The sequence below is a fragment of the Erpetoichthys calabaricus genome, chromosome 2 (genome assembly GCF_900747795.2).
Source record: "Erpetoichthys calabaricus chromosome 2, fErpCal1.3, whole genome shotgun sequence".
In the NCBI taxonomy this organism is placed as follows: Eukaryota; Metazoa; Chordata; class Cladistia; order Polypteriformes; family Polypteridae; genus Erpetoichthys; species Erpetoichthys calabaricus.
In genome coordinates, this window is record NC_041395.2 from 129470860 (window position 1) to 129495235 (window position 24376).

Below are 24376 nucleotides of genomic sequence, written 5' to 3' on the forward strand. Positions count from 1 at the left end.
TTCTAGCAAATTAATGAGAATCTAAATTTAGTTTGTTCATTGAGCTAATGGAACTTGCTTTGTATCTTCTGTTATTTATATATGCATTGTATGAGCTTTCTACATTTCATATATTTTATTACAGATGCCTCTGACATATCTATCTTTTTATTGATTCCTTTCATTTTGTTCTACAGTTGCTCCAAAATGTCCAATTGAAATATTTTGATATACTTTTATTTTGAAGTAAACATTTATTTATTTATTAAATGTCTTAATAAATTGTGTATTTTTGTTAGTCTGTGCCACATTGATTGTTATTTTGGGGATGCCTTTTACAGATCAGCTATTGTGCAACCTGCTCCTGCTTAAGCAACAAGCAGGAATTTCCTACTTTTTTCAGAACTATTCCAAGTAACACTGTTCATGTGAGAGGAATGACAACACTGATGAAACATTTTGGTTGGACTTGGGTAGGTGCAGTAGGAGCTGATGATGACTATGGGCTTAATGCTCTGTTGAGTTTTAAAGAGGAAGTCGAAAAATTTGGATGTGTTGCTTTCTCAGAAACCATCAATATCAATGACAGAACAAAAATATTTCATATAATCAACATTATAAAACAATCAACAGCAAACGTCATTGTTTTGTTTCTAACAAAAATGGTTGTCACTGTGTTAATGAAAGAGATTGTTCACCAGAACATTACTGGCAGGCAGTGGATAGCAAGTGATCCATGGAGTGCTCATCCTGTTTTAGCCAGCAATGAGAACTTTGCCTCATTTGGTGGAACTATAGGCTTCCTCCCAACACGGGTAGAGATGCCAGGATTTGAACAATTCCTTCTCCAAACAAAACCTAGTTTAGACTCCAATAATAATCTTTTGGCCCAGTTCTGGGAAGCACTATTTCGATGCAAATTTCCAACAAATGATTCTAAAACAAATGCTTCTGTTGTAGAAGAACGAGTGTGTACTGGATCAGAGGACATTAAGAGTACAAAAACAGAATACACTGATGTATCACAGATTAGATCTTCCTTTAATGTCTATAAAGCTGTGTATACCATTGCACATGCCTTACATAAATTAGCTTCTTGTGAAAATGGAAAAGGGCCCTTCAGGAACAATACCTGTGCATATATGTCAAATGTACAACCATGGCAGGTAAGCAAAATATTCTAGAAATGTTCAGAAGTAAGTGAAAGAGGTCATGTATATTTAATATAAGAGCTGTCATTATAAAGATCATTCTGTCCTGAAACAAGCTACTGTTCACTTGACCTCCAAATTTGCAGACTTCAAATTAAAAGGGCTTTCCCATGGTAAAAAATTCATATTGTTTATAATTTGTAGAGAACATCTTTTATTCTTTTAATTTTTGGTATTATTTAAAAATGTAATTAATTTAATGAAGTGGATTCTCAAAAAAAAGGCAAGCACTAACACACACAATGCGTGAAGGTTAGGGTTAGGGTTTATTGTTTATTATAGTGAATTTAACTTGTATTAGTTATAATTAATTCTTAAATCTTATTGATAAACTTGAATTAAATAATATTACTATTATTATTATTATTACTACAATTGCATAAACTGATGAGAAATTTTAACTGCAGCTCAGAATAGAAGAAAACTTTGATGAAATGAAGCTGCTGATGATTTTAAATATCTGTTTCTTATTTTCTACCATAAGGTTTTCCATTATCTTAAAAACATGAGTTTTACAACTCGCTCAGGAGACAGAATGGCATTTGATGAAAATGGTGACACACTTCCAGTCCTTGATATAATAAACTGGCAGAAAGACAAAGATGGCACCATGATAATCAAAACTGTGGGTTTTTTTAATGATTCAGCTGTAGCTGGGCAGAAGCTTACGATTAATGAAAGCAGTATATTCTGGAATTTTGATTCAGGAAAGGTATATGAAATCACTAGTTACAGTCCTCGACTTTGAAGGACTATATATGACTATCACATGTATGTTTTTTTTTTCCTTTGTCTTTAGGATATGCTGTCACTGCCAAAAATTTTGATTTATCTCATGTTAAAAATAACGGTACAGTCTTTGAAACTACATGTAGGTTGATGGTTTAGTTCCACAAAATGATAGAAGTTAAATTATTATCATTTATTATTAAAAAGTTCATCTTTAGCTTTTGATGTATCAATATACATCAATACAATTCCTTATGCATGTGTTTTCTATAAAAGAGAGAGATCAGAGATAAGTATTAAAATGTGACTTGCTACACATTTCTATAGTTAATTTGCTTATGTCATGGTTTCAAACAATTTTCTGTAAATTGTGTCGATTGACTTTATTTTAGACCCCTAAATCAATCTGCACTGAAAGCTGTCAGCCTGGTACAAGAATAGCAACAAGAAAAGGAGAGCCAGTCTGCTGTTTTGACTGTGTGCCATGTGCAGATGGGGAAATTAGCAGTGGAATAGGTAAACAGGTTAAAATACATTCTTTGAACTATGTACTAAATAAACCATTTTAAATATATTACTGTTATTTTTATGATACTTACAAGACTGTTAAACTTATGATACATACTTGCAATTTCAGGGTTATAGGTAGTATTAGACTGATATAATGATGCTCATAACATAATGCTAAACAAATAATTTAAGTTTTATGCATTTAATTACTCATTAAAATAGTTATCAATTTTTGAGTTGTACAATGTTTGAGAAATTGATGTAAGTGTGGATATTTTTCAGCCACTAATAAAGATCAAATGCATCTTATTCTGCATACTGAATGCATATCAGCACCTTAGAGTAAATAAACATCTACCAGGTAAGCTTAGAACTTGACTTACAACTGTCTAATGAGTGTCACAATGTAAACGGCCATTTATATTCTGCCACATTCAATCTGTAAGAGAATGTTGACAAATAGCTGCTCAAAACTCAAATCTCAGGAGGATCTAAGTGTAGTAGAGTATAAGTGGAGTAAGCCTGTGGTGGAAGACACCATAACTGTTAGAAGCTCAGTTATTCACTTCAGCCTAATAGCCAAGAACAGCTCATGACAATTGTCACTCATGTAAATAGTTAATAGTTACTTTGCTTCATCTTCAATCAAATTAAGAGGAATCACACAAAGTTATCTGAGATGTATTGATTGTTAAAATCTTTTCAAAAAACTGTTCAATGCAAACTTCAACTTCAACTCAGTAATGGAATAGACAGAACTACTACATGAAGCTAGTTTTCTATTAAGTGGGCCATTATGAAAAATCTTTATTTTTGTAGTCAAGTTTCATGTTCCTAAGATGAATAAGTCAAAAGCAATTCAATAAAACCAGTTCACCACAGCAATATTAAACTGAAGTGAGGATAAGTACAAAACATCTTCACTTTGTGCAGAGGAATGACAAATCCAAACAACATTAGGTTTATAGAATCATCATAAATCATTCAAAACTGTTTTTTGCAAGCAAGGTCTCAATAGGTTTTAAATTATTGTTATAACATTTAATTGGATATAAATTTAATTCTTTCAGTACTCTCTCCATTTGTGTATTCATTTCCTCTACTCATCTTCTCCAGTTATGGTACTGGAGGGGATTTAGCCTACCCTGGCACAACCAGAAACAAGACATAAACCAGCTCTGGACATTGACATATGTCCACTGCTGAGCACGCTCACATGCATGTTCACACTCAACTTGACAGTTTCAAGGGACCAATTAACCTAACAGACACATTATTAAGATATGAAAGAAGATCCAGAGCACCTGAAGTAAAAACTCAGAAAGATATTTAGATAACATACAAACTCCACACAGACAGTAATCATGCCAAAAGTTCAGATTTGCTCTTCTGAAGCTCTGAAGCAGCAGCAGTAACTATTGTGGTGCCCTGCTAGCCAGAAAAGAAGCATGAGATTGTACAAACAACTTCCCATACACCACTAATGAAACATTGATTCATTTTGTAAGTGGTAAGCAGGACAAAGTTAGTTTGCCATATATCAAATTTTCTTCAACAATGCATTTTTGGATGGATATTTCTCATTTTCTTTTTCAGGTGCCACTGAATGTCTGAAGTGTCCACAGGATTTCTGGTCAAATGATAAAAGAAGCCAATGTGTGTTAAAGGAAGTTGATTTTCTGTCATTTGGTGATGCTATGGGAATCACTTTAACTACAACTGCTTCCATTGGAGTCTTTCTATCACTTGGTGTGCTGGCCATATTTATCAATTACAGAAACACCCCAGTTGTGAAAGCTAACAACTCAGAACTCAGCTTTCTCTTGCTTGGCTCGCTAACACTGTGCTTCCTTTGCTCTTTGTGTTTCATTGGGCAACCATCAGACTTAACTTGCAGGGTGAGGCATGTTGCATTTGGAATTAGTTTTGTTCTCTGTATATCTTGCATTCTAGTGAAAACAATTGTTGTAATAATAGCTTTTAAAGCTACATTACCGGGTAATAACATAATGAAGTGGTTTGGGGTTACTCAGCAGCGAGGCACCATTCTGTTTTTCACCATTATTCAAATTATCATATGTATAATATGGCTGAACACTGCACCACCATTTTCATCCAGAAACACTAAAAATCAAAATGTGAAAATTATATTTGAATGCGATGTCGGGTCAGTAACTGGATTTAGCTGCCTTCTGGGATATATTGGTCTTCTGTCATGTGTCTGCTTCATTTTAGCTTTCCTGGCAAGAAACCTACCTGACACATTCAATGAAGCCAAGTTCATCACTTTCAGCATGCTGATCTTCTGTGCTGTGTGGATCACATTCATACCTGCTTATGTCAGCTCTCCAGGAAAATACACAGTGGCTGTAGAGGTGTTTGCTATATTGGCATCCAGCTTTGGACTTCTTGCTGCAATATTTGCTCCAAAATGTTATATAATTTTGCTCAAACCCGACTTAAACACAAAGAAAGCCTTATTGGGAAGAGAGCAGAAAAACAAATAATTTGCATCACCTGTTCAATTTAATTTAACGTCTGTGCTTTAAAAAAGGTTTCTATAGATATGAATCAATAATTAATATTACTTTTAAAAACAAGCCATTTCCAATTTTTGGAAATGATTATGTTAAGCTGAAGTATAAATGAAAGCAGGCCATTTAGTACAAATAAATATAAATTCAATAAAAACTGTCGATCAGAATTACTGTTTTAGTATGTCTACATCATCATACTGTTCATACCTGCCAAAGCTGTAATTTACACTTCAGGTGTATTTATTTAATCACTGATTTTGATTTCACATGATATAGTGTACCTCCGTTAGTGATAGTGACAATGTGCTCTGTGACAGATCACATCAAGGAATTGCTCCTGTCATGTGCCTTTAAATGCCAGAATAGGCTGTGAAGAAAAAAACATTTAAAGAAAATGGATGGGTGGATATATTGATCATTGAATTGTGAGAATAAATAACATATCCTTAAAATATCAAACATGAATGCACTAATTAGGTGCCACGAATATGTAGTGTCAAAGGACAGGTCTGTTTTTTAGGTCAGTAACTTTTTATGTCGAGGTTGCATTATTTATTTGGGTTTATTTTGGATGTTCAAGTTTTTTCTAGAGATGTCCATAGGATGCTAAGGATGGAAATGTTTGGGTGTGTGTCGGTGTGTCCTGTATGACATGAGAGCATGTACTTTGTGCTTACAAGCTTTCACAGTTAGTGCCAAAGTGAAGCTGAAACCACACGATGTACTGCATTCACTGTCACTATGTATCATCACCTCCTCAGCAGGTAAACATATTCCAACATTACTTAAGAGTGCTGGGCTATCATGAGAGGTTACTCTGTTGTCAGCATTACTTGGGAAGCAACACAGACGACAGCTGCTTGCTTAAGCTGAGTTTTGGCAATCTCTGACTTGGAGTTCTAGAAATTTAAATACTAATTTTTATTTTGTTCCCTGGCTTTTGTTTTTTCAATTGTTATAAGGGTTGTTTGGAGTTCTCTGCTTTTCAGGTAAAAACATTTATGGACATGGAGAGAATTAGGAAATAGATTAATGGAGAGAAATAACTTATGTAGAGCATTCTGGTATGTAGCAGGTTACCTGAATGTCTGTGTAACCCACAGGGGTCTGATTGATTGAAAAACATGGAGATGGAGATGTGGTAGTGAAAAACATGCAGAAGTTTGAATATGTGAACAGACCAAAGTATATGTAACATGTGGAAGTTCTGATGGTGCTGCACTTTGGTAATGTTGTACAATGTATCAAATCGAAACTGGGCTTGAGAAGCTATTACACAACTTTTCAAAGACTTGTTTGAACAAACAGGGAGGGGATGACTGTCAATTTAACTTTCTACCTGATCTGTCCCTCATTCAGAGTTTTGAGTTTCCTCACCCACAAAAACATTGATTGTATATTATTGATTTCCTGGTTGCTCCTTTAATATACTGTATATATGTGCAGATGGAGAACAACAAAGCTACATGTCTTTCAAATTGCATGGACAGAGAGTGTTAAAAAATATAAAAATGCTCTCTATAAAGCTTGCTCAGAATACTATTCTACAATAATAGATAGCAATAATTAAAATCCTCGGGTACTGTTTAAACTGTTTAGGCTAAATTAACAAATGGGAATTCAGATCTACAGGGCAAAATACCAACAGATATTAGCAGTACAGACATTATGCAGGGCGGCACGGTGGCGCATTGGGTAGCACTGCTGCCTCGCAGTTAGGAGACCCGGGTTTGCTTCCCGGGTCCTCCCTGGGTGGAGTTTGCATGTTCTCCCTGTGTCTGCGTGGGTTTCCTCCGGGCGCTCTGGTTTCTTCCCACAGTCCAAAGACATGCAGGTTAGGTGGACTGGCAATTTTAAATTGGGCTTGGTGTGTGGGTGTGTTTGTGTGTGTCCTGCGGTGGGTTGGCACCCTGCCTGAGATTGGTTCCTGCCTTGTGCCCTGTGTTGGCTGGGATTGGCTCCAGCAGACCCCCGTGACCATGTGTTCGGATTCAGCGGGTTGGAAAATGGATGGATAGATGGATCCTTTCCATTGTAAATTGCAAATTTTTTAAATAAAAAAATATATATATTGTACTTGTTGTACTGGGTAATCTTTATTAGATGTTCTGGGTTTTCTAATGCACTAGTAGTCAGATCTGCAAGTTTGAAAAAATAATCTGTTTTTCATTTTTCCTTCTAATGCCTTTTACAGACGTTCTATTTATTATGTAAGGATGTCACTGTTATTTATTTTCCAATCTATCCATAATATAAAAGAATAGCTGTTGTTAATGATACATGAGAGTTACAGTTAGGGATTATATGTGGTTGGAATGGTCTATAATCCCATTTTAGTCTGTTAGCCTAAAGTAAATGCAATCACAACAATTTAGACAACAAATCTTTAACAGAAGCCCTCTCCACCTTCACTCCATCATAATTCTGATATTGGACCAACATCGAGAAGGAAGCAGAGTTGGCCAAAGTGGTTTTGCATGTAAAGCAGTACTAGGGAACCAAAAATAAAAGCAGCCGACTGTCTTTTTCAACCATCCTTAGTCAGATGGTGAAACAAATCCCAGGTTATCTTTAGATGAAACAGTACTTTTGACAACATTCCAGTTCCAGTTCACCACTGTTTATGATTATGTCAGGAACAGGATTTTAAATTAGTCATAGAGATATTTGGGATATAGCAAAGCAATAGTTAAACATACCAGAGGAATTTCAAATGAGCAGTGTAAGTCTATGTAGAAGACTAAGGGTTGAATGGCAGATATGCATGCCTCTCTGTATAGGATTTTGATGTTGAAGCCTGGAAACAATTAATTGATCATTTAAAATACCCTAAGTTCTTGTCTATAAGCCGCGGCTTATCTAAGGAAAAAAGTTGTGAAAATGAAAAAATAGAATATCGGCTTATACATAAATCCGGCTTATACAGTAATCCCTCCTCCATCGCGGGGGTTGCGTTCCAGAGCCACCCGCGAAATAAGAAAATCCGCGAAGTAGAAACCATATGTTTATATGGTTATTTTTATATTGTCATGCTTGGGTCACAGATTTGCGCAGAAACACAGGAGGTTGTAGAGAGACAGGAACGTTATTCAAACACTGCAAACAAACATTTGTCTCTTTTTCAAAAGTTTAAACTGTGCTCCATGACAAGACAGAGATGACAGTTCAGTCTCACAATTAAAAGAATGCAAACATATCTTCCTCTTCAAAGGTGTGTGTGTCAGGACCACAGAATGTCACATAGATAGAGAAAACAATCTCTAGCAAACAAATCAATGGTGCTGTTTGGCTTTTAGGTATGCGAAGCACCGCGGCACAAAGCTGTTGAAGGCGGCAGCTCACACCCCCTCCGTCAGGAGCAGGAAGAGAGACAGAGACAGAGTTTGTTTTTCAGTCAAAAATCAATACGTGCCCTTCGAGCTTTTAAGTATGCGAAGCACTGTGCAGCATGTCTTTTCAGGAATCCGCTTTACAAAAGATAGCAACGTGAAGATAATCTTTCAGCATTTTTAGACGAGCGTCCGTATCGTCTAGGTGTGCGAACAGCCCCCCTGCTCAATCCCCATACGTCAGGATCACAGATAGTCAGCGCAAGAGTGAGAGAAAAGTAAGCAATCTAGCTTCTCAGCCATCTGCCAATAGCGTCCCTTGTATGAAATCAACTGGGCAAACCAACTGAGGAAGCATGTACCAGAAATTAAAAGACCCATTGTCCGCAGAAATCCGCGAACCAGCAAAAAATCCGCGATATATATTTAAATATGCTTACATATAAAATCACAATTTAAATGACCGCTACGCGCACGTGTTGACTCGGCGACGCCCAGAGCAGAAAGAACGCGCTCCGGCCACTCCAACCGCGCCATGCGGGGAGTGAGAGAGACGCCAATATCTCACACTCTCTCCCCCCTTAAAGAAATTAAATGGGTGCGAGTGAGACCACTGACTTCCCTCCCTTCTATTAGTTATAGGTTATAGTACGTTTGGCTTATCCATGAGTCCGGCTTATCTATGATACGATTTTATTTTAAAACTTCGTATGATTTTTGGTCTCTGGCTTATACATGAGTCCGGCTTATAGACAAGAACCTAGGGTACTTATTACTGTTTTGATTACTTTAAGAACTCATATTGTTCTTAGAATACAAACTAGAAAAAAACACCAAGCATGAGAAAATTCTGCAAAAATAAGTCTAAATGCTTAAAGGATTATTAAAGTTTCTGTAAATGAGAAAATAAGCAAATCTGATATTTTATTTGTATGTTTCCTTCTGAATAAATAGAGCGATGAAAACCACACTGACTTAAAATTTGTGTCTAGAAATTCATTTGATTGCTTTGTTTAAGTTTAATAGAGATTTCAGTGTTGTACTGTGTCTACATTTATAACCTGTTTAATAATCTTTAATCAATGTGTAATTTCAACTATATAATTTGCCAGAATTTTCAAGCATAAGAACTATGATAGTGGATTATTCTTTCAAATTACTATATGAAACTGTATATTACTGTATGGAGCATATAAGAGAAACTAGAAGGAAAACACCTTTAAGGAGATTTTAAAAAGTAGACAAAGATTCAAGCTACAACATACTGTAAATAAAATATAATGTGTGGCTGCCAAGCTGCTGTTTAACAGTACGTCCTGTCCCCCAGTGGCCCCAGCTGTACTCCAAATTATTTGTGAGACTGGCTTTTCAAACTGTGCTTCTCTGGAGAGGAAGCTATCTACAGTATATAAGACTCAAGACAATAACCAGATCTGTAATGGGCTACATCTTCTAGCAATGAAATGCATAGTGTGTGTATTTATATTTCTGGCTTTAGCATTTCCAGCACCTGCACCTGACAAATTCAAATGCAAGTCACAAGGAAATTTTGCTTTTAATAGCTTGTATAAACCTGGCAATATCATGTTAGGTGCAATATTTGCTGTCAATTTTAGGGCAATACCACCGGAACTGTCTTACAGAAGTAAACCTGGACAATGGAAATGTGACAGGTAGAGTACACTAAGTGCACAGTGTTGCTTGTACTTACTTTTTTATAGAAAGAAAAATATAAATGATGGATAAAATATAACACAGGACATGCCATTTTATATTTACATGTAATAATAATTTCCCAATTGTTCTTTTAGCTGCATAAATGTATATAATTTAATAATTATAATATATAGTATATTAAATATATAATTTAATAATAATAATTGCTATATGTCTACTGTATTGAAAATTTGTGTATTTTGTTTAATAATGGTTAATTGAATACTATTGAATACTTAATTTAATACTATTATTACAGATGTGCAGCATTCCTAGCAAAAGTTAGAGGTGTTTTATAATTCATTTTTAATTTAATCTATTTCATTTAACAGTTTTGACATTGCAATTTTCCAAAGAGCTCAAGCAATGGTTTTTGCAATCGAAGAAATAAATCAGGATCAGACTCTTCTTCCTGACCTGACATTGGGGTACAAACTGTATGATAACTGTGTGAATCTCCAAGAGGCAATGAGAGGGACAGCTTCGTTAATTGGTGGAGAAGATGACATTTTTAACAATTATCAATGTGAAGGGGTCCCTCCTGTCATTGCTATTATTGGAGATCCCCTTTCACTACATTCTATTTCTATATCAAGAATACTGGCTCTGTTTCGCATGCCTCTGGTAAAATATTTTAATATGAATTTAATATACTTTAGCCAGTTTCAAAATGTTCATGTTTGAATTCAAGTTACTGAAACAATGCTGTCAGAGTGTATGTTACCAAAAAATACAATCCACTATACTGTCTACTTATACATACTGTATGTACCTGTATTCATTTTATTTTATATGTTTTCAATTTTGTTTTACAGATTCAGTTTTATTACTTAATACACCTTGCTTGTAATGTTGGGATGTAAGAGTGAAAGATACTGGCTCCATTTCTGTTAGGCAATTTTCAGTTAACTCATTCTATATAAAGGTTTATATTTTCAAAAAAAAAAGAAACATGGCCCCAGTAGTTACTAGGAATCTGATTGGATTCACTGGGCTGAGTTAAAAGCCACCTCATAGGATAATGCACATGGTGAAATATTGAAGCATATTGTCATTGGAAGCATTTTGATGAAAAAACGAACATTCAACTTTCCTTCTAGCAAATTAATGAGAATCTAAATTTAGTTTGTTCATTGAGCTAATGGAACTTGTTTTGTATCTTCTGTTATTTATATATGCATTGTATGAGCTTTCTACATTTCATATATTTTATTACAGATGCCTCTGACATATCCATCATTTTATTGATTCCTTTCATTTTGTTCTACAGTTGCTCCAAAATGTCCAATTGAAATATTTTGATATATTTTTATTTTGAAATAAACATTTATTTATTTATTTATTTATTTATTAAATGTCTTAATAAATTGTGTATTTCTGTTAGTCTGTGCCACATTGATTATGTTATTTTGGGGATGCCTTTTACAGATCAGCTATTGTGCAACCTGCTCCTGCTTAAGCAACAAGCAGGAATTTCCTACTTTTTTCAGAACTATTCCAAGTGACACTGTTCAGGTGAGAGGAATGACAACACTGATGAAACATTTTGGTTGGACTTGGGTAGGTGCAGTAGGAGCTGATGATGACTATGGGCTTAATGCTCTGTTGAGTTTTAAAGAGGAAGTCGAAAAATTTGGCTGTGTTGCTTTCTCAGAAACCATCAATATCAATGACAGAACAAAAATATTTCATATAATCAACATTATAAAACAATCAACAGCAAACATCATTGTTTTGTTTCTAACAAAAATGGTTGTCACTGTGTTAATGAAAGAGATTGTTCACCAGAACATTACTGGCAGGCAGTGGATAGCAAGTGATCCATGGAGTGCTTATCCTGTTTTAGCCAGCAATGAGAACTTTGCCTCATTTGGTGGAACTATAGGCTTCCTCACAAGACGGGCAGAGATGCCAGGATTTGAACAATTCCTTCTCCAAACAAAGCCTAGTTTAGACTCCAATAATAATCTTTTGGCCCAGTTCTGGGAAGCTCTATTTCGATGCAAATTTCCAACAAATGATTCTAAAACAAATGCTTCTGTTGTAGAAGAACGAGTGTGTACTGGATCAGAGGACATTAAGAGTACAAAGACAGAATATACTGATGTATCACAGATTAGAGCTTCCTTTAATGTCTATAAAGCTGTGTATGCCATTGCACATGCCTTACATAAATTAGCTTCTTGTGAAAATGGAAAAGGGCCCTTCAGGAACAATACCTGTGCATATATGTCAAATGTACAACCATGGCAGGTAAGCAAAATATTCTAGAAATGTTCAGAAGTAAGTGAAAGAGGTCATGTATATTTAATATAAGAACTGTCATTATAAAGATCATTCTGTCCTGACACAAGCTACTGTTCACTTGACCTCCAAGTTTGCAGACTTCATATTAAAAGGGCTTTTCCATGGTAAAAAATTCATATTGTTTATAATTTATAGAGAACATCTTTTATTCTTTTAATTTTTGGTACAGATTATTTAAAAATGTAATTAATTTAATGAAGTGGATTCTCAAAAAAAAGTCAAGCGCTAACACACACAATGCGTGAAGGTTAGGGTTAGGGTTGCATTTTATTGTTTATTATAGTGAATTTAACTTGTATTAGTTATAATTCTTAAATCTTATTGATATACTTGAATTAAATAATATTACTATTATTATTATTATTACTACAATTGTATAAACTGATGAGAAATTTTAACTGCAGCTCAGAACAGAAGAAAACTTTGATGAAATGAAGCTGATGATGATTTTAAATATCTGTTTCTTTTTTCCACCATAAGGTTTTCCATTATCTAAAAAACATGAGTTTTACAACTCGCTCCGGAGACAGAATGGCATTTGATGAAAATGGTGACACACTTCCAGTCCTTGATATAATAAACTGGCAGAAAGACAAAGATGGCACCATGATAAGCAAAACTGTGGGTTTTTTTAATGATTCAGCTGTAGCTGGGCAGAAGCTTACGATTAATGAAAGCAGTATATTCTGGAATTTTGATTCAGGAAAGGTATATGAAATCACTAGTTACAGTTCTCGACTTTGAAGGACTATATATGACTATCACATGTATGTTTTTTTTCCTTTGTCTTTAGGATATGCTGTCACTGCCAAAAATTTTGATTTATCTCATGTTAAAAATAACGGTACAGTCTTTGAAACTACATGTAGGTTGATGGTTTAGTTCCACAAAATGATAGAAGTTTAATTATAATCATTTATTATTAAAAAATTAATCTGTAGTTTTTGATGTATCAATATACATCAATACAATTCCTTATGCATGTATTTTAAGAGAGAGATCAGAGATAAGTATTAAAATGTGGCTTGCTACACATTTCTATAGTTAATTTGCTTATGTCATGGTTTCAAACAATTTTCTGTAAATTGTGTCGATTGACTTTATTTTAGACCCCTAAATCAATCTGCACTGAAAGCTGTCAGCCTGGTACAAGAATAGCAACAAGAAAAGGTGAGCCAGTCTGCTGTTTTGACTGTGTGCCATGTGCAGATGGGGAAATTAGCAGTGGAATAGGTAAGCAGGTTAAAATACATTCTTTGAACTCTATACTAAATAAACCATTTTAAATATATTACTGTTATTTTTATGATACTTACAAGACTGTTAAACTTATGATACATACTTGCAATTTCAGGGTTATAGGTAGTATCAGACTGATATGATGATGCTCATAACATAATGCTAAACAAATAATTTATTTTTTATGCATTTAATTACTCATTAAAATAGTTATCAATTTTTGACTTGTACAATGTCTGAGAAATTGATGGAAGTGTGGATATTTTTCAGCCACTAATAAAGATCAAATGCATCTTTTTCTGCATACTGAATGCATATCAGCACCTTAGAGTAAATAAACACCTACCAGGTAAGCTTAGAACTTGACTTACAACTGTCTAATGAGTGTCACAATGTAAACGGCCATTTATATTCTGCCGCATTCAATCTGTAAGAGAATGTTGACAAATAGCTGCTCAAAACTCAAATCTCAGGAGGATCTACAGTAAGTGTAGTAGAGTATAAGTGGAGTAAGCCTGTGGTGGAAGACACCATAACTGTTAGAAGCTCAGTTATTCACTTCAGCCTAATATCCAAGAACAGCTCATGACAATTGTCACTCATGTAAATAGTTAATAGTTACTTTGATTCATCTTCAATCAAATTAAGAGGAATCACACAAAGATATCTGAGATGTATTGATTGTTAAAATCTTTTCAGACAACTGTTCAATGCAAACTTCAACTCAGTAATGGAATAGACAGAACTACTACATGAAGCTAGTTTTCTATTAAGTGGGCCATTATGAAACATCTTTATTTTTGTAGTCAAGTTTCATGTTCCTAAGATGAATAAGTCAAAAGAAATTCAATAAAACCAGTTCACAACAGCAGTATTAAACTGAAGTGAGGATAAGTACAAAATGTTTTCACTTTGTGCAGAGGAATGACAAATCCAAACAACATTAGTTTTATAGAATCATCATAAATCATTCAAAATTGTTTTTTGCAAGCAAAGTCTCAATAGGTTTTAAATTATTATTATAACATTTAATTGGATATAAATGTAATTCTTTCAGTACTCCATTTGTGTACTCATTTCCTCTACTCATTTTCTCCAATTATGGTACTGGAGGGGATTTAGCCTACCCTGGCACAACCAGAAACAAGACATAAACCAGCTCTGGACATTGACATCTGTCCACTGCTGAGCACGCTCACATGCATGTTCACACTCAACTTGACAGTTTCAAGGGACCAATTAACCTAACAGACATATTATTAAGATATGACAGAAGATCCAGAGCAACTGAAGTAAAAACTCAGAAAAATATTTAGATAACATACAAACTCCACACAGACAGTAATCATGCCAAAAGTTCAGATTTGCTCTTCTGAAGCTCTGAAGCAGCAGCAGTAACTATTGTGGTGCCCTGCTAGCCAGAAAAGAAGCATGAGATTGTACAAACAACTTCCCACACACCACTAATGAAACATTGATTCATTTTGTAAGTGGTAAGCAGGACAAAGTTAGTTTGCCATATATCAAATTTTCTTCAACAATGCATTTTTGGATGGATATTTCTCATTTTCTTTTTCAGGTGCCACTGAATGTCTGAAGTGTCCACAGGATTTCTGGTCAAATGATAAAAGAAGCCAATGTGTGTTAAAGGAAGTTGATTTTCTGTCATTTGGTGATGCTATGGGAATCACTTTAACTACAACTGCTTCCATTGGAGTCTTTCTATCACTTGGTGTGCTGGCCATATTTATCAATTACAGAAACACCCCAGTTGTGAAAGCTAACAACTCAGAACTCAGCTTTCTCTTGCTTGGCTCGCTAACACTGTGCTTCCTTTGCTCTTTGTGTTTCATTGGGCAACCATCAGACTTAACTTGCAGGGTGAGGCATGTTGCATTTGGAATTAGTTTTGTTCTCTGTATATCTTGCATTCTAGTGAAAACAATTGTTGTAATAATAGCTTTTAAAGCTACATTACCGGGTAATAACATAATGAAGTGGTTTGGGGTTACTCAGCAGCGAGGCACCATTCTGTTTTTCACCATTATTCAAATTATCATATGTATAATATGGCTGAACACTGCACCACCATTTTCATCCAGAAACACTAAAAATCAAAATGTGAAAATTATATTTGAATGCGATGTCGGGTCAGTAACTGGATTTAGCTGCCTTCTGGGATATATTGGTCTTCTGTCATGTGTCTGCTTCATTTTAGCTTTCCTGGCAAGAAACCTACCCGACACATTCAATGAAGCCAAGTTCATCACTTTCAGCATGCTGATCTTCTGTGCTGTGTGGATCACATTCATACCTGCTTATGTGAGCTCTCCAGGAAAATACACAGTGGCTGTAGAGGTGTTTGCTATATTGGCATCCAGCTTTGGACTTCTTGTTGCAATATTTGCTCCAAAATGTTATATAATTTTGCTCAGACCTGACTTAAACACAAAGAAAGCCTTATTGGGAAGAGAGCAGAAAAACAAATAATTTGCATCACCTGTTCAATTTAATTTAATGTCTGTGCTTTAAAAAAGGTTTCTATAGATATGAATCAATAATTAATATTACTTTTAAAAACAAGCCATGTGGTATTTAACAATTTTTGGAAATGATTATGTTAAGCTGAAGTATAAATGAAAGCAGGCCATTTAGTACAAATAAATATAAATTCAATAAAAACTGTCGATCAGAATTACTGTTTTAGTATGTCTACATCATCATACTGTTCATACCTGCCAAAGCTGTAATTTACACTTCAGGTGTATTTATTTAATCACTGATTTTGATTTCACATATAGTGTACCTCCGTTAGTGATAGTGACAATGTGCTCTGTGACAGATCACATCAAGGAATTGCTCCTGTCATGTGCCTTTAAATGCCAGAATAGGCTGTGAAGAAAAAAACATTTAAAGAAAATGGATGGGTGGATATATTGATCATTGAATTGTGAAAATGAATAACATATCCTTAAAATATCAAACAAGAATGCGCTAATTAGGTGCCACGAATATGTAGTGTCAAAGGACAGGTCTGTTTTTTAGGCCAATAACTTTTTATGTCGAGGTTGCATTATTTATTTGGGCTTATTTTGGGTGTTCAAGTTTTTCTAGAGATGTCCATAGGATGCTAAGGATGGAAACATTTAGGTGTGTGTTGGTGTGTCCTGTATGACATGAGAGCATGTACTTTGTGCTTACAAGCTTTCACAGTTAGTGTCAAAGTGAAGCTGAAAGCACACAATGTACTGCATTCACTGTCACTATGTATTATCACCTCCTCAGCAGGTAAACATATTCCAGCATTACTTAAGAGTGCTGGGCTATCATGAGAGGTTACTCTGTTGTCAGCATTACTTCAGAAGCAACACAGACAACAGCTGTTTGCTTAAGCTGAGTTTTGGCAATCTCTGACTTGGAGTTCTAGAAATTTAAATACTAATTTTTATTTTGTTCCCTGGCTTTTGTTTTCTCAATTGTTATAAGGGTTGTTTGGAGTTCTCTGCTTTTCAGGTAAAAACATTCATGGACAGGGAGAGAATTAGGAAATAGATTAATGGAGAGAAATATCTTATTGTATATTTTTGATTTCCTGGTTGCTCCTTTAATTTACTGTATATTTATATATATATATATATATATATTAATGAGAGACGCTATCTCTTCCACCTTTTCACCTCAAACGGATACTCAAAAACATTCATTAATTGGAGCTTACACAGAAGACGCCACATAACTCAGCAAACAATCGACTTAAATCAGAACCCCCACCCCACCTGGCACTCACTCCCTTATCACCACAAGGTGTCAGAAGGTACAGCACGCATCCTGACCAAGTGGGGCGTCAGAATAGCACACAAACTCACGAACAATCTGCGCACAGTCCTCTTTAATGCCAAAAACAAGAAATCGACAGCAGAAACACGAAACGCAGTTTATAGTATCCCATGCAATTCTTGCTCAGCGGTATACATAGGACAAACTTCAAAAAGAATCTCAACACGTGTGCAGGAACATCGCATTGATCTATGCACATACTAAATCGACAGGACACACATTCAACTGGGACAATGTAAAAGTAAAATTTAAGGCCAGTACTAAAAGTGCCAGAGAGTTGGCCGAGTCTTGGCTATCAAATGAAAACGCCATCAACAGACACTTGGACATAAATCCAGCATATGCTAACTTAAGAAGAACATGTACTTAATAAACTATACAAACCCCTACCCCCACCCCCCCCCCCCCACACCTCTTGATCATACTGACTTAGTCACCTCCTCCAACTTAATGTGTTGCTATATACTGCCTTTGATTCTTGTAAGTCTAAGCATTATCCTCTGATGAAGACCCCTGGTAGGGGTTGAAAGCTCAGGAATAAAAACTACTTTATGATACGTGATTCATTTTTTCTCCCTTTGTGGATCTCCAGCTTCAAATATATATATATATATATATATATATATATATATATATATATATATATATTCACGGCATTCGTAGTCTGTGTCACAATCTGATTGTATGGGTGGTTACCTACCAGGTAACGCTTGTGGTTGGCCAGCAATCTGCTAACATCCGCCACGGTGCCCTCAGTTTGTGAGGAGCAGATCATAGAATGGTTGAAATAGTTTACTGTCAAATAAATGCAAAGAGTACGCGACACGTGTTTCGCCCTCATTCTGGGCTCATCAGGCGTACACACTCCACTGCACTCCCTCTCGGGAATCGAAATAAATAAACGAACCACACGCTGTGGCGCAATGTTAGGGGCATCGCCTCTGGCGCTGACGTCTGAGGTTCGATTCCCGAGAGGGAGTGCAGTGGAGTGTGTACGCCTGATGAGCCCAAAATGAGGGCGAAACACGTGTCGCGTACTCTTGGCATTTATTTGACAGTAAACTATTTCAACCATTCTATGATCTGCTCCTCACAAACTGAGGGCACCGTGGCAGATGTTAGCAGATTGCTGGCCAACCACAAGCGTTACCTGGTAGGTAACCACCCATACAATCAGATTGTGACACAGACTACGAATGCCGTGAATGTAATTACCCCGATCTACATGCTGTCAAATAAACGAACCACACGCCGTGGCGCAACATTAGGGGCATCGCCTCTGGTGCTGACGTCCGAGGTTCAATTCCCGGGAGGGAGTGCAGTGGAGTGTGTACGCCTGATGAGCCCAGAATGAGGGCGAAACACGTGTCGCGTACTCTTTGCATTTATTTGACAGTAAACTATTTCAACCATATATATATATATATATATATATATCTATTATAAAAAAATCTTTGGGAGGGAGACTAGGGAGACGAGACGTGATCTTCTCAGAAGACAATTTGAAATCCCGCGAGAGACACTTTAACTTGCTCCCAGCTCTTAAAACAACGACAAGTGCCAAGCAAAATATGTAGCTCGCCAGCAGCAGAAACCCAGCAGATGATCCGACAGCTTCTCCTTGCATGCGTTCAGCCACCCTAACCCACCCTCCCCCCCTTCACAACGCGAGCGGCAGAGACGCGAAGTGGCAAAAGGACAGCTGCTGTACAGGCTTTAAAATGATCACAACAGTAAATGCAGCAGTAGCAGAAAGACAGCAGATGATCCAACGGCATCTCCTTAGCATATGTTCAACCCTTCCCCCCTTGAAAACGTGAGCAACGTTATATGTCCTGCGAGAAAGAGATTTAACCATGCCCGGGGCCGGAAATAAAGGACAAGTATTGTTTTTACAACGTCATGCAAGAGAAGGCAGTGGGACATCATTTAAAACAAGTCCACAGACATCTAACCTAGTTGTTGTTGGATTGCTGTTGGCAGACACGCTTCATGTGCTCCCAGCTCTTAAAACAATGACAAGCGACAAGCAAAACCATGCGTGCATTCAGCCACACCCCCCAACGTGAGCAGCGTTATACGTCCTGTGATAAAGAGATGTAACCACACCTGGGGCCGGAAATAAAGGAAAAGTTTTGTTTTAAAGTTTTAAAGTAAAAATGAAAATAATGCGCAAAAGTTTTAGGCAGGTGTGAAAAAATGCTATAAACAAAGAATGCTTTCAAAAATGTAAGTTTTAATCATTTATTTTCATCAATCAACAAAATGCAGTGAATGAACAAAAGAGACATCTAAATCAAATCAATATTTGGTGTGACCACCCTTTGCCTTCAAAACAGCATCAATTCTTCTAGGTACACTTGCACACAGTTTTTGAAGGAACTTGGCTGGTAGGTTGCTCCAAACATCTTGGAGAACTAACCACAGATATTCTGTGGATGCAGGCTTCCTCACATCCTTCTGTCTCTTCATGTAATCCCAGACACACTCGATGATGTTGAAATCAGGGCTCTGTGGGGGCCATACCATCACTTCCAGGACTTCTTGTTCCTCTTTACGCTGAAGATAGTTCTTACTGACTTTGGCTGTATGTTTGGGGTCGTTGTTCTGCTGCAGAATAAATTTGGGGCCAATCATACGCCTCCCTGATGGTATTGCATGATGGATAAGTATCTGCCTGTATTTCTCAGCATTGAGAATACCATTAATCCTGACCAAATCTCCAACTCCATTTGCAGAAATGCAGCCCCAAACGTTCAAGGAACCTCCACCATGCTTCACTGTTGCCTGCAGACACTCATTATTGTACCGCTCTCCAGCCCTTCGACAAACAAACTGCCTTCTGCTACAGCCAAATATTTCAAATTTTGACTCATCAGTCAAACCCCAGTTCCTATGTTTTCATTAACACTTGAGTCGCTTTGCCTTTTGGCTGCAACTCTTCCATGAAGACCACTTCTGGCCAGACTTCACCGGACAGTAGATGGGTGTACCTGGGTCCCACTGGTTTCTGCCACTTCTGAGCTGATGGCACTGCTGGACATCTTCCGATTTCGAAGGGTAACAAGCTTGATGTGTCTTTCATCTGCTGCACTAAGTTTCCTTGGCCGACCACTGCGTCTACGATCCTCAGCGTTGCCCGTTTCTTTGTGCTTCTTCAAAAGAGCTTGAACAGCACATCTTGAAACCACAGTCTGCTTTGAAATCTTTGTCTGGGAGAGACCTTGCTGATGCAGTATAACTACCTTGTGTCTTGTTGCTGTGCTCAATCTTGCCATGACATGAAACTGTCTTCCACAACCTCACCTTAGTAGCAGAGTCTGGCTGTTCCTCACCCAGTTTTAAGCCTCCTACACAGCCGTTTCTGTTTCAGTTAATGACTGTGTTTCAACCTACGTGTGACATTGATGATCATTAGCACCTGTTTGGTGTAATTGGTTGATCATACACCTGACTATATATATATACAGTTCTGTGCAAAAGTTTTAGGCAGGTGTGAAAAAATGCTGTAAACAAAGAATGCTTTCAGAAATATAAATAATGATTGTTTATTGTTATCAATTTACAAAATGCAAAGTGAGCGAACAAAAGAAAAATCTAAATCAAATCAATATTTGGTGTTACTACCTTTTGCCTTCAAACCAGCATTAATTCTTATAGGTACACTTGCACAAAGTCAGGGATTTTGTAGGATTATAGTCAGGTGTATGATCAACCAATGCGACATCTAGATTGTAATTCTGCTTCAAAATTTATAGATACTTTGAGCAAGTCAAGGGTAATTGTGGAAAACCATTTAAATCAGTTAACATCAAATGTAAACGTGGAAAACAATTTAGATTAGCTAACATCACATTATAATGTGACCTTGCCGCAGTGGCTCCCCTTAAAACAAAAGTGATCAAAGCACATAGAAACTCTCCCTGGTTTCATGAAAACATTCGAGCTCTTAAATTAGAGTGTCGAAAACTGGAGTGCAGATGGAGAACAACAAAGCTACATGTCTTTCAAATTGCATGGACAGAGAGTGTTAAAAAATATAAAAATGCTCTCTATAAAGCTTGCTCAGAATACTATTCTACAATAATAGATAGCAATAATTAAAATCCTCGGGTACTGTTTAAACTGTTTAGGCTAAATTAACAAATGGGAATTCAGATCTACAAGGCAAAATACCAACAGATATTAGCAGTACAGACTTTATGCAGGGCAGCATGGTGGCGCATTGGGTAGTGCTGCTGCCTCGCAGTTAGGAGACCTGGGTTCACTTCCCAGGTTCTCACCGTGTCTGCGTGGGTTTCCTCCGGGTTCTCCGGTTTCCTCCCACAGTCCAAAGACATGCAGGTTAGGTGCATTGGCGATTCTAAATTGTCCCTAGTGTGTGCTTGGTGTGTGTGTGTGTGCATGCCCTGTGGTGGGCTGGCGCCCTGCCCGGGGTTTGTTTCTTGCCTTGCGCCCTGTGTTGGCTGGGATTGGCTCCAGCAGACCCCCGTGACCCTGTAGTTAGGATATAGCGGGTTGGATAATGGATGGATGGATGGACTTTATGAACTTCTTCAATGAGAAAATTACAAATATAAGATCCCAGATCTCAGCATCACAGTACAAACCAAATACTAGCTTAGCTGACCATGCCTCACAATGCATTTAGCACTTTAGTAATTTTAATCCTGTAACTGAGCAGGAAGTCTTAACTTTAATTTCTAAAATGAAACCCACTACTTGTTCCCTAGATCCAGTGCCAACATAACTAGTAAAAAGTGCAATGGATGTTCTTGTAGAGCCAATTCTAAACATTATCAATAGTTCATTATTGCATGGCACAGTCCCTGGTGCACTAAAAGTGTCAGTCATTAAACCATTACTTAAAAAGTCAGACTTAAACCCACACATACTTAATAATTAGAGACCTATTTCAAATTTACCCTTTCTCTCTAAAATACTAGAAAAAGTAGTTGCCAGTCAGTTTCAGTCACACCTTACGCATTACAATTTATTTGAGAAATTCCAGTCTGGTTTCCACACTGGTCATAGTACAGAAACGGCACTAACGCATGTTGTAAATGACATTCTGATATCCTCTGATGAAGTAAACTCCATTGTAATTATGTTGTTGGACTTAAGTGCAGCATTTGACACCATTGACCATTCTATTTTACTGCACAGGCTAGAAAATGATGTTGGACTTACTATACAGACACTGTGCTCGCTTGGTTTAGTTCTTATTTATCAAATCAATTCCAATATGTACAGAAGTGTCCTGACAGTACTCCATCATTATACACTGAAGTGAGATATGGTATCCCGCAGAGATCAGTACTGGGACCTTTATTATTTTCAGTTTACATGCTTCCACTTAGATCTATCATTAGGAAACATAATGTTAATTTTCACTCATATGCAGATGACACCCAGTTATACCTTTCATTTAGATCAAATGAAGTTTCTCCAATGTTGTCTTTAATTAGTTGGGTCAGTGGATTAAAGGAGTGGATGAATGAGAACTACTTGTCTTTAAACACAGATAAAACAGAGATGTTAATTGTTGGAGGGAATGACGCTGATCATAACAATATTTTGTCATCATTTAACTCAGTTGGAATCACCATTAATTTTACTGAATCAGCCCGCAATCTAGGAGTTATCTTTGACTCTGGCATGTCATTTAAAGCACACATTACAAAGTTGTCCAAATCATGTTTCTTCCATCTTAAAAATGTTGGGAAATTAAGGCCCTTTCTAAATAAACAGGATTCTGAGAAATTAATTCATGCATTTATTTCTAGTAGGATTGATTACTGCAATGTGGTGTTCACAGGATGTTCAAACTATTCTTTATATAGCCTCCAGTTAATCCAAAATGCTACTGTAAGAATTATTACAAGAACAAGAAAATACGAACACATACTGTAACTCCAGTTCTTAAATCCTTACACTGGCTCCCTGTTAAGTTTAGGGCAGATTTCAAAATCCTCCCCAGGTCCAACTTACTTGTCTGAACTTATTATGACTTACAAACCACACATTAAAATTGCAAGATGCCGGTCTGCTTATGATTCCAAGAATTAATAACATAACAGTGGGAGGTCGAGTTTTAGTTACAGGGCCCCTAAACTGTGGAATGGTCTGCCTGCTACTATAAGAGATGCCTCTTCGGTCTCAGCTTTTAAATCCCAGCTGAAGACTCACTACTTCAGTTTAGCATATCCTGACTAGAGCTGCTGATCAACTGTACAGACTGCATCTCTGTTGTTAGTCATTAGCACTAAAACATAAGTAACATGATAGTTATAATTTGTTACTAACCCTCACCTATTCTGTTTCTCTTCTCGGTACTCAAATGTGGCACCTGGTGCCATGGCCAACCTGCCAAGTTGTTTTGCTTGCCTAAGGTAAAGTCATCCCTAATGGAGGATCGCAGGAATCATGGGAAAGAGGGGTCCTTTCATCAGATTGGCTGGCCCAGCGCTGTTTCAGCTGTGGAATGGCCAAATGGGGGAGGCAACTTGATGGCTGAGGTCTCCAGGACTCTAAACAAATCCAAATCATATTATGTGATATCATCTACCGTTAAATTCTGCTCCATACTTGTAATTTTTTTATTTTTATACTGTAATGAGGATTTGTTCTGTTCTGTGTATTGTATTGTATTGACCCCCTTCTTTTTGACACCCACTGCATGCCCAACCTACCTGGAAAAGGGTCTCTTTTTGAACTGCCTTTTCCAAGGTTTCTTCCATTTTTTTCCTTCAAGGGTTTTTTTGGGAGTTTTTCCTTGTCTTCTTAGAGAGTCAAGGCTTGGGGGCTGTCATGAGGCAGGGCCTGTTAAAGCCCATTGCGGCACTTTTTGTGTGATTTTGGGCTATACAAAAATAAATTGCATTGTATTGTATTGTATTTTACCAATTTTAAATATTACATGAAAATTAAGTCCACTCCACACAATTTCTTTCCACATGTAGATTTATACATGCTGCCTAGG

The 24376-nt window shown here is 36.7% G+C and overlaps 2 protein-coding genes across 2 annotated transcripts; both read left to right on the plus strand.

Moving 5' to 3' along the window:
* The first annotated feature begins 1058 nt into the window (after positions 1 to 1058).
* LOC114645361 (extracellular calcium-sensing receptor-like) lies at positions 1059 to 4948 on the plus strand. The gene is made up of 4 exons (XM_028793222.2): positions 1059 to 1145; positions 1675 to 1902; positions 2312 to 2435; positions 4026 to 4948. Exons 1-4 carry the CDS (start codon positions 1122 to 1124, stop codon positions 4934 to 4936), a joined length of 1287 nt encoding a protein of 428 aa, XP_028649055.2. The 5' UTR covers positions 1059 to 1121; the 3' UTR covers positions 4937 to 4948.
* Positions 4949 to 9750: 4802 nt separating this feature from the next.
* LOC114645362 (extracellular calcium-sensing receptor-like) lies at positions 9751 to 16177 on the plus strand. The gene is made up of 6 exons (XM_051922520.1): positions 9751 to 9968; positions 10344 to 10635; positions 11440 to 12264; positions 12799 to 13026; positions 13428 to 13551; positions 15137 to 16177. The coding sequence occupies exons 1-6, from the start codon at positions 9754 to 9756 to the stop codon at positions 16045 to 16047; spliced, it is 2595 nt and encodes an 864-aa protein (XP_051778480.1). The 5' UTR covers positions 9751 to 9753; the 3' UTR covers positions 16048 to 16177.
* The last annotated feature ends 8199 nt before the right edge of the window (positions 16178 to 24376 follow it).

Coding starts and splice junctions, on each gene's coding strand:
- LOC114645361 (XM_028793222.2), top strand. CDS start 1,122: ATGTCAAATGTACAACCATGGCAG. Junction 1,903..2,311: donor GGAATTTTGATTCAGGAAAG/GTATATGAAATC, acceptor ACTTTATTTTAG/ACCCCTAAATCAATCTGCAC. Junction 2,436..4,025: donor GGAAATTAGCAGTGGAATAG/GTAAACAGGTTA, acceptor TTTCTTTTTCAG/GTGCCACTGAATGTCTGAAG.
- LOC114645362 (XM_051922520.1), top strand. CDS start 9,754: ATGAAATGCATAGTGTGTGTATTTATATTTCTGGCTTTAGCATTTCCA. Junction 10,636..11,439: donor CTCTGTTTCGCATGCCTCTG/GTAAAATATTTT, acceptor TGCCTTTTACAG/ATCAGCTATTGTGCAACCTG. Junction 12,265..12,798: donor CAAATGTACAACCATGGCAG/GTAAGCAAAATA, acceptor TTCCACCATAAG/GTTTTCCATTATCTAAAAAA.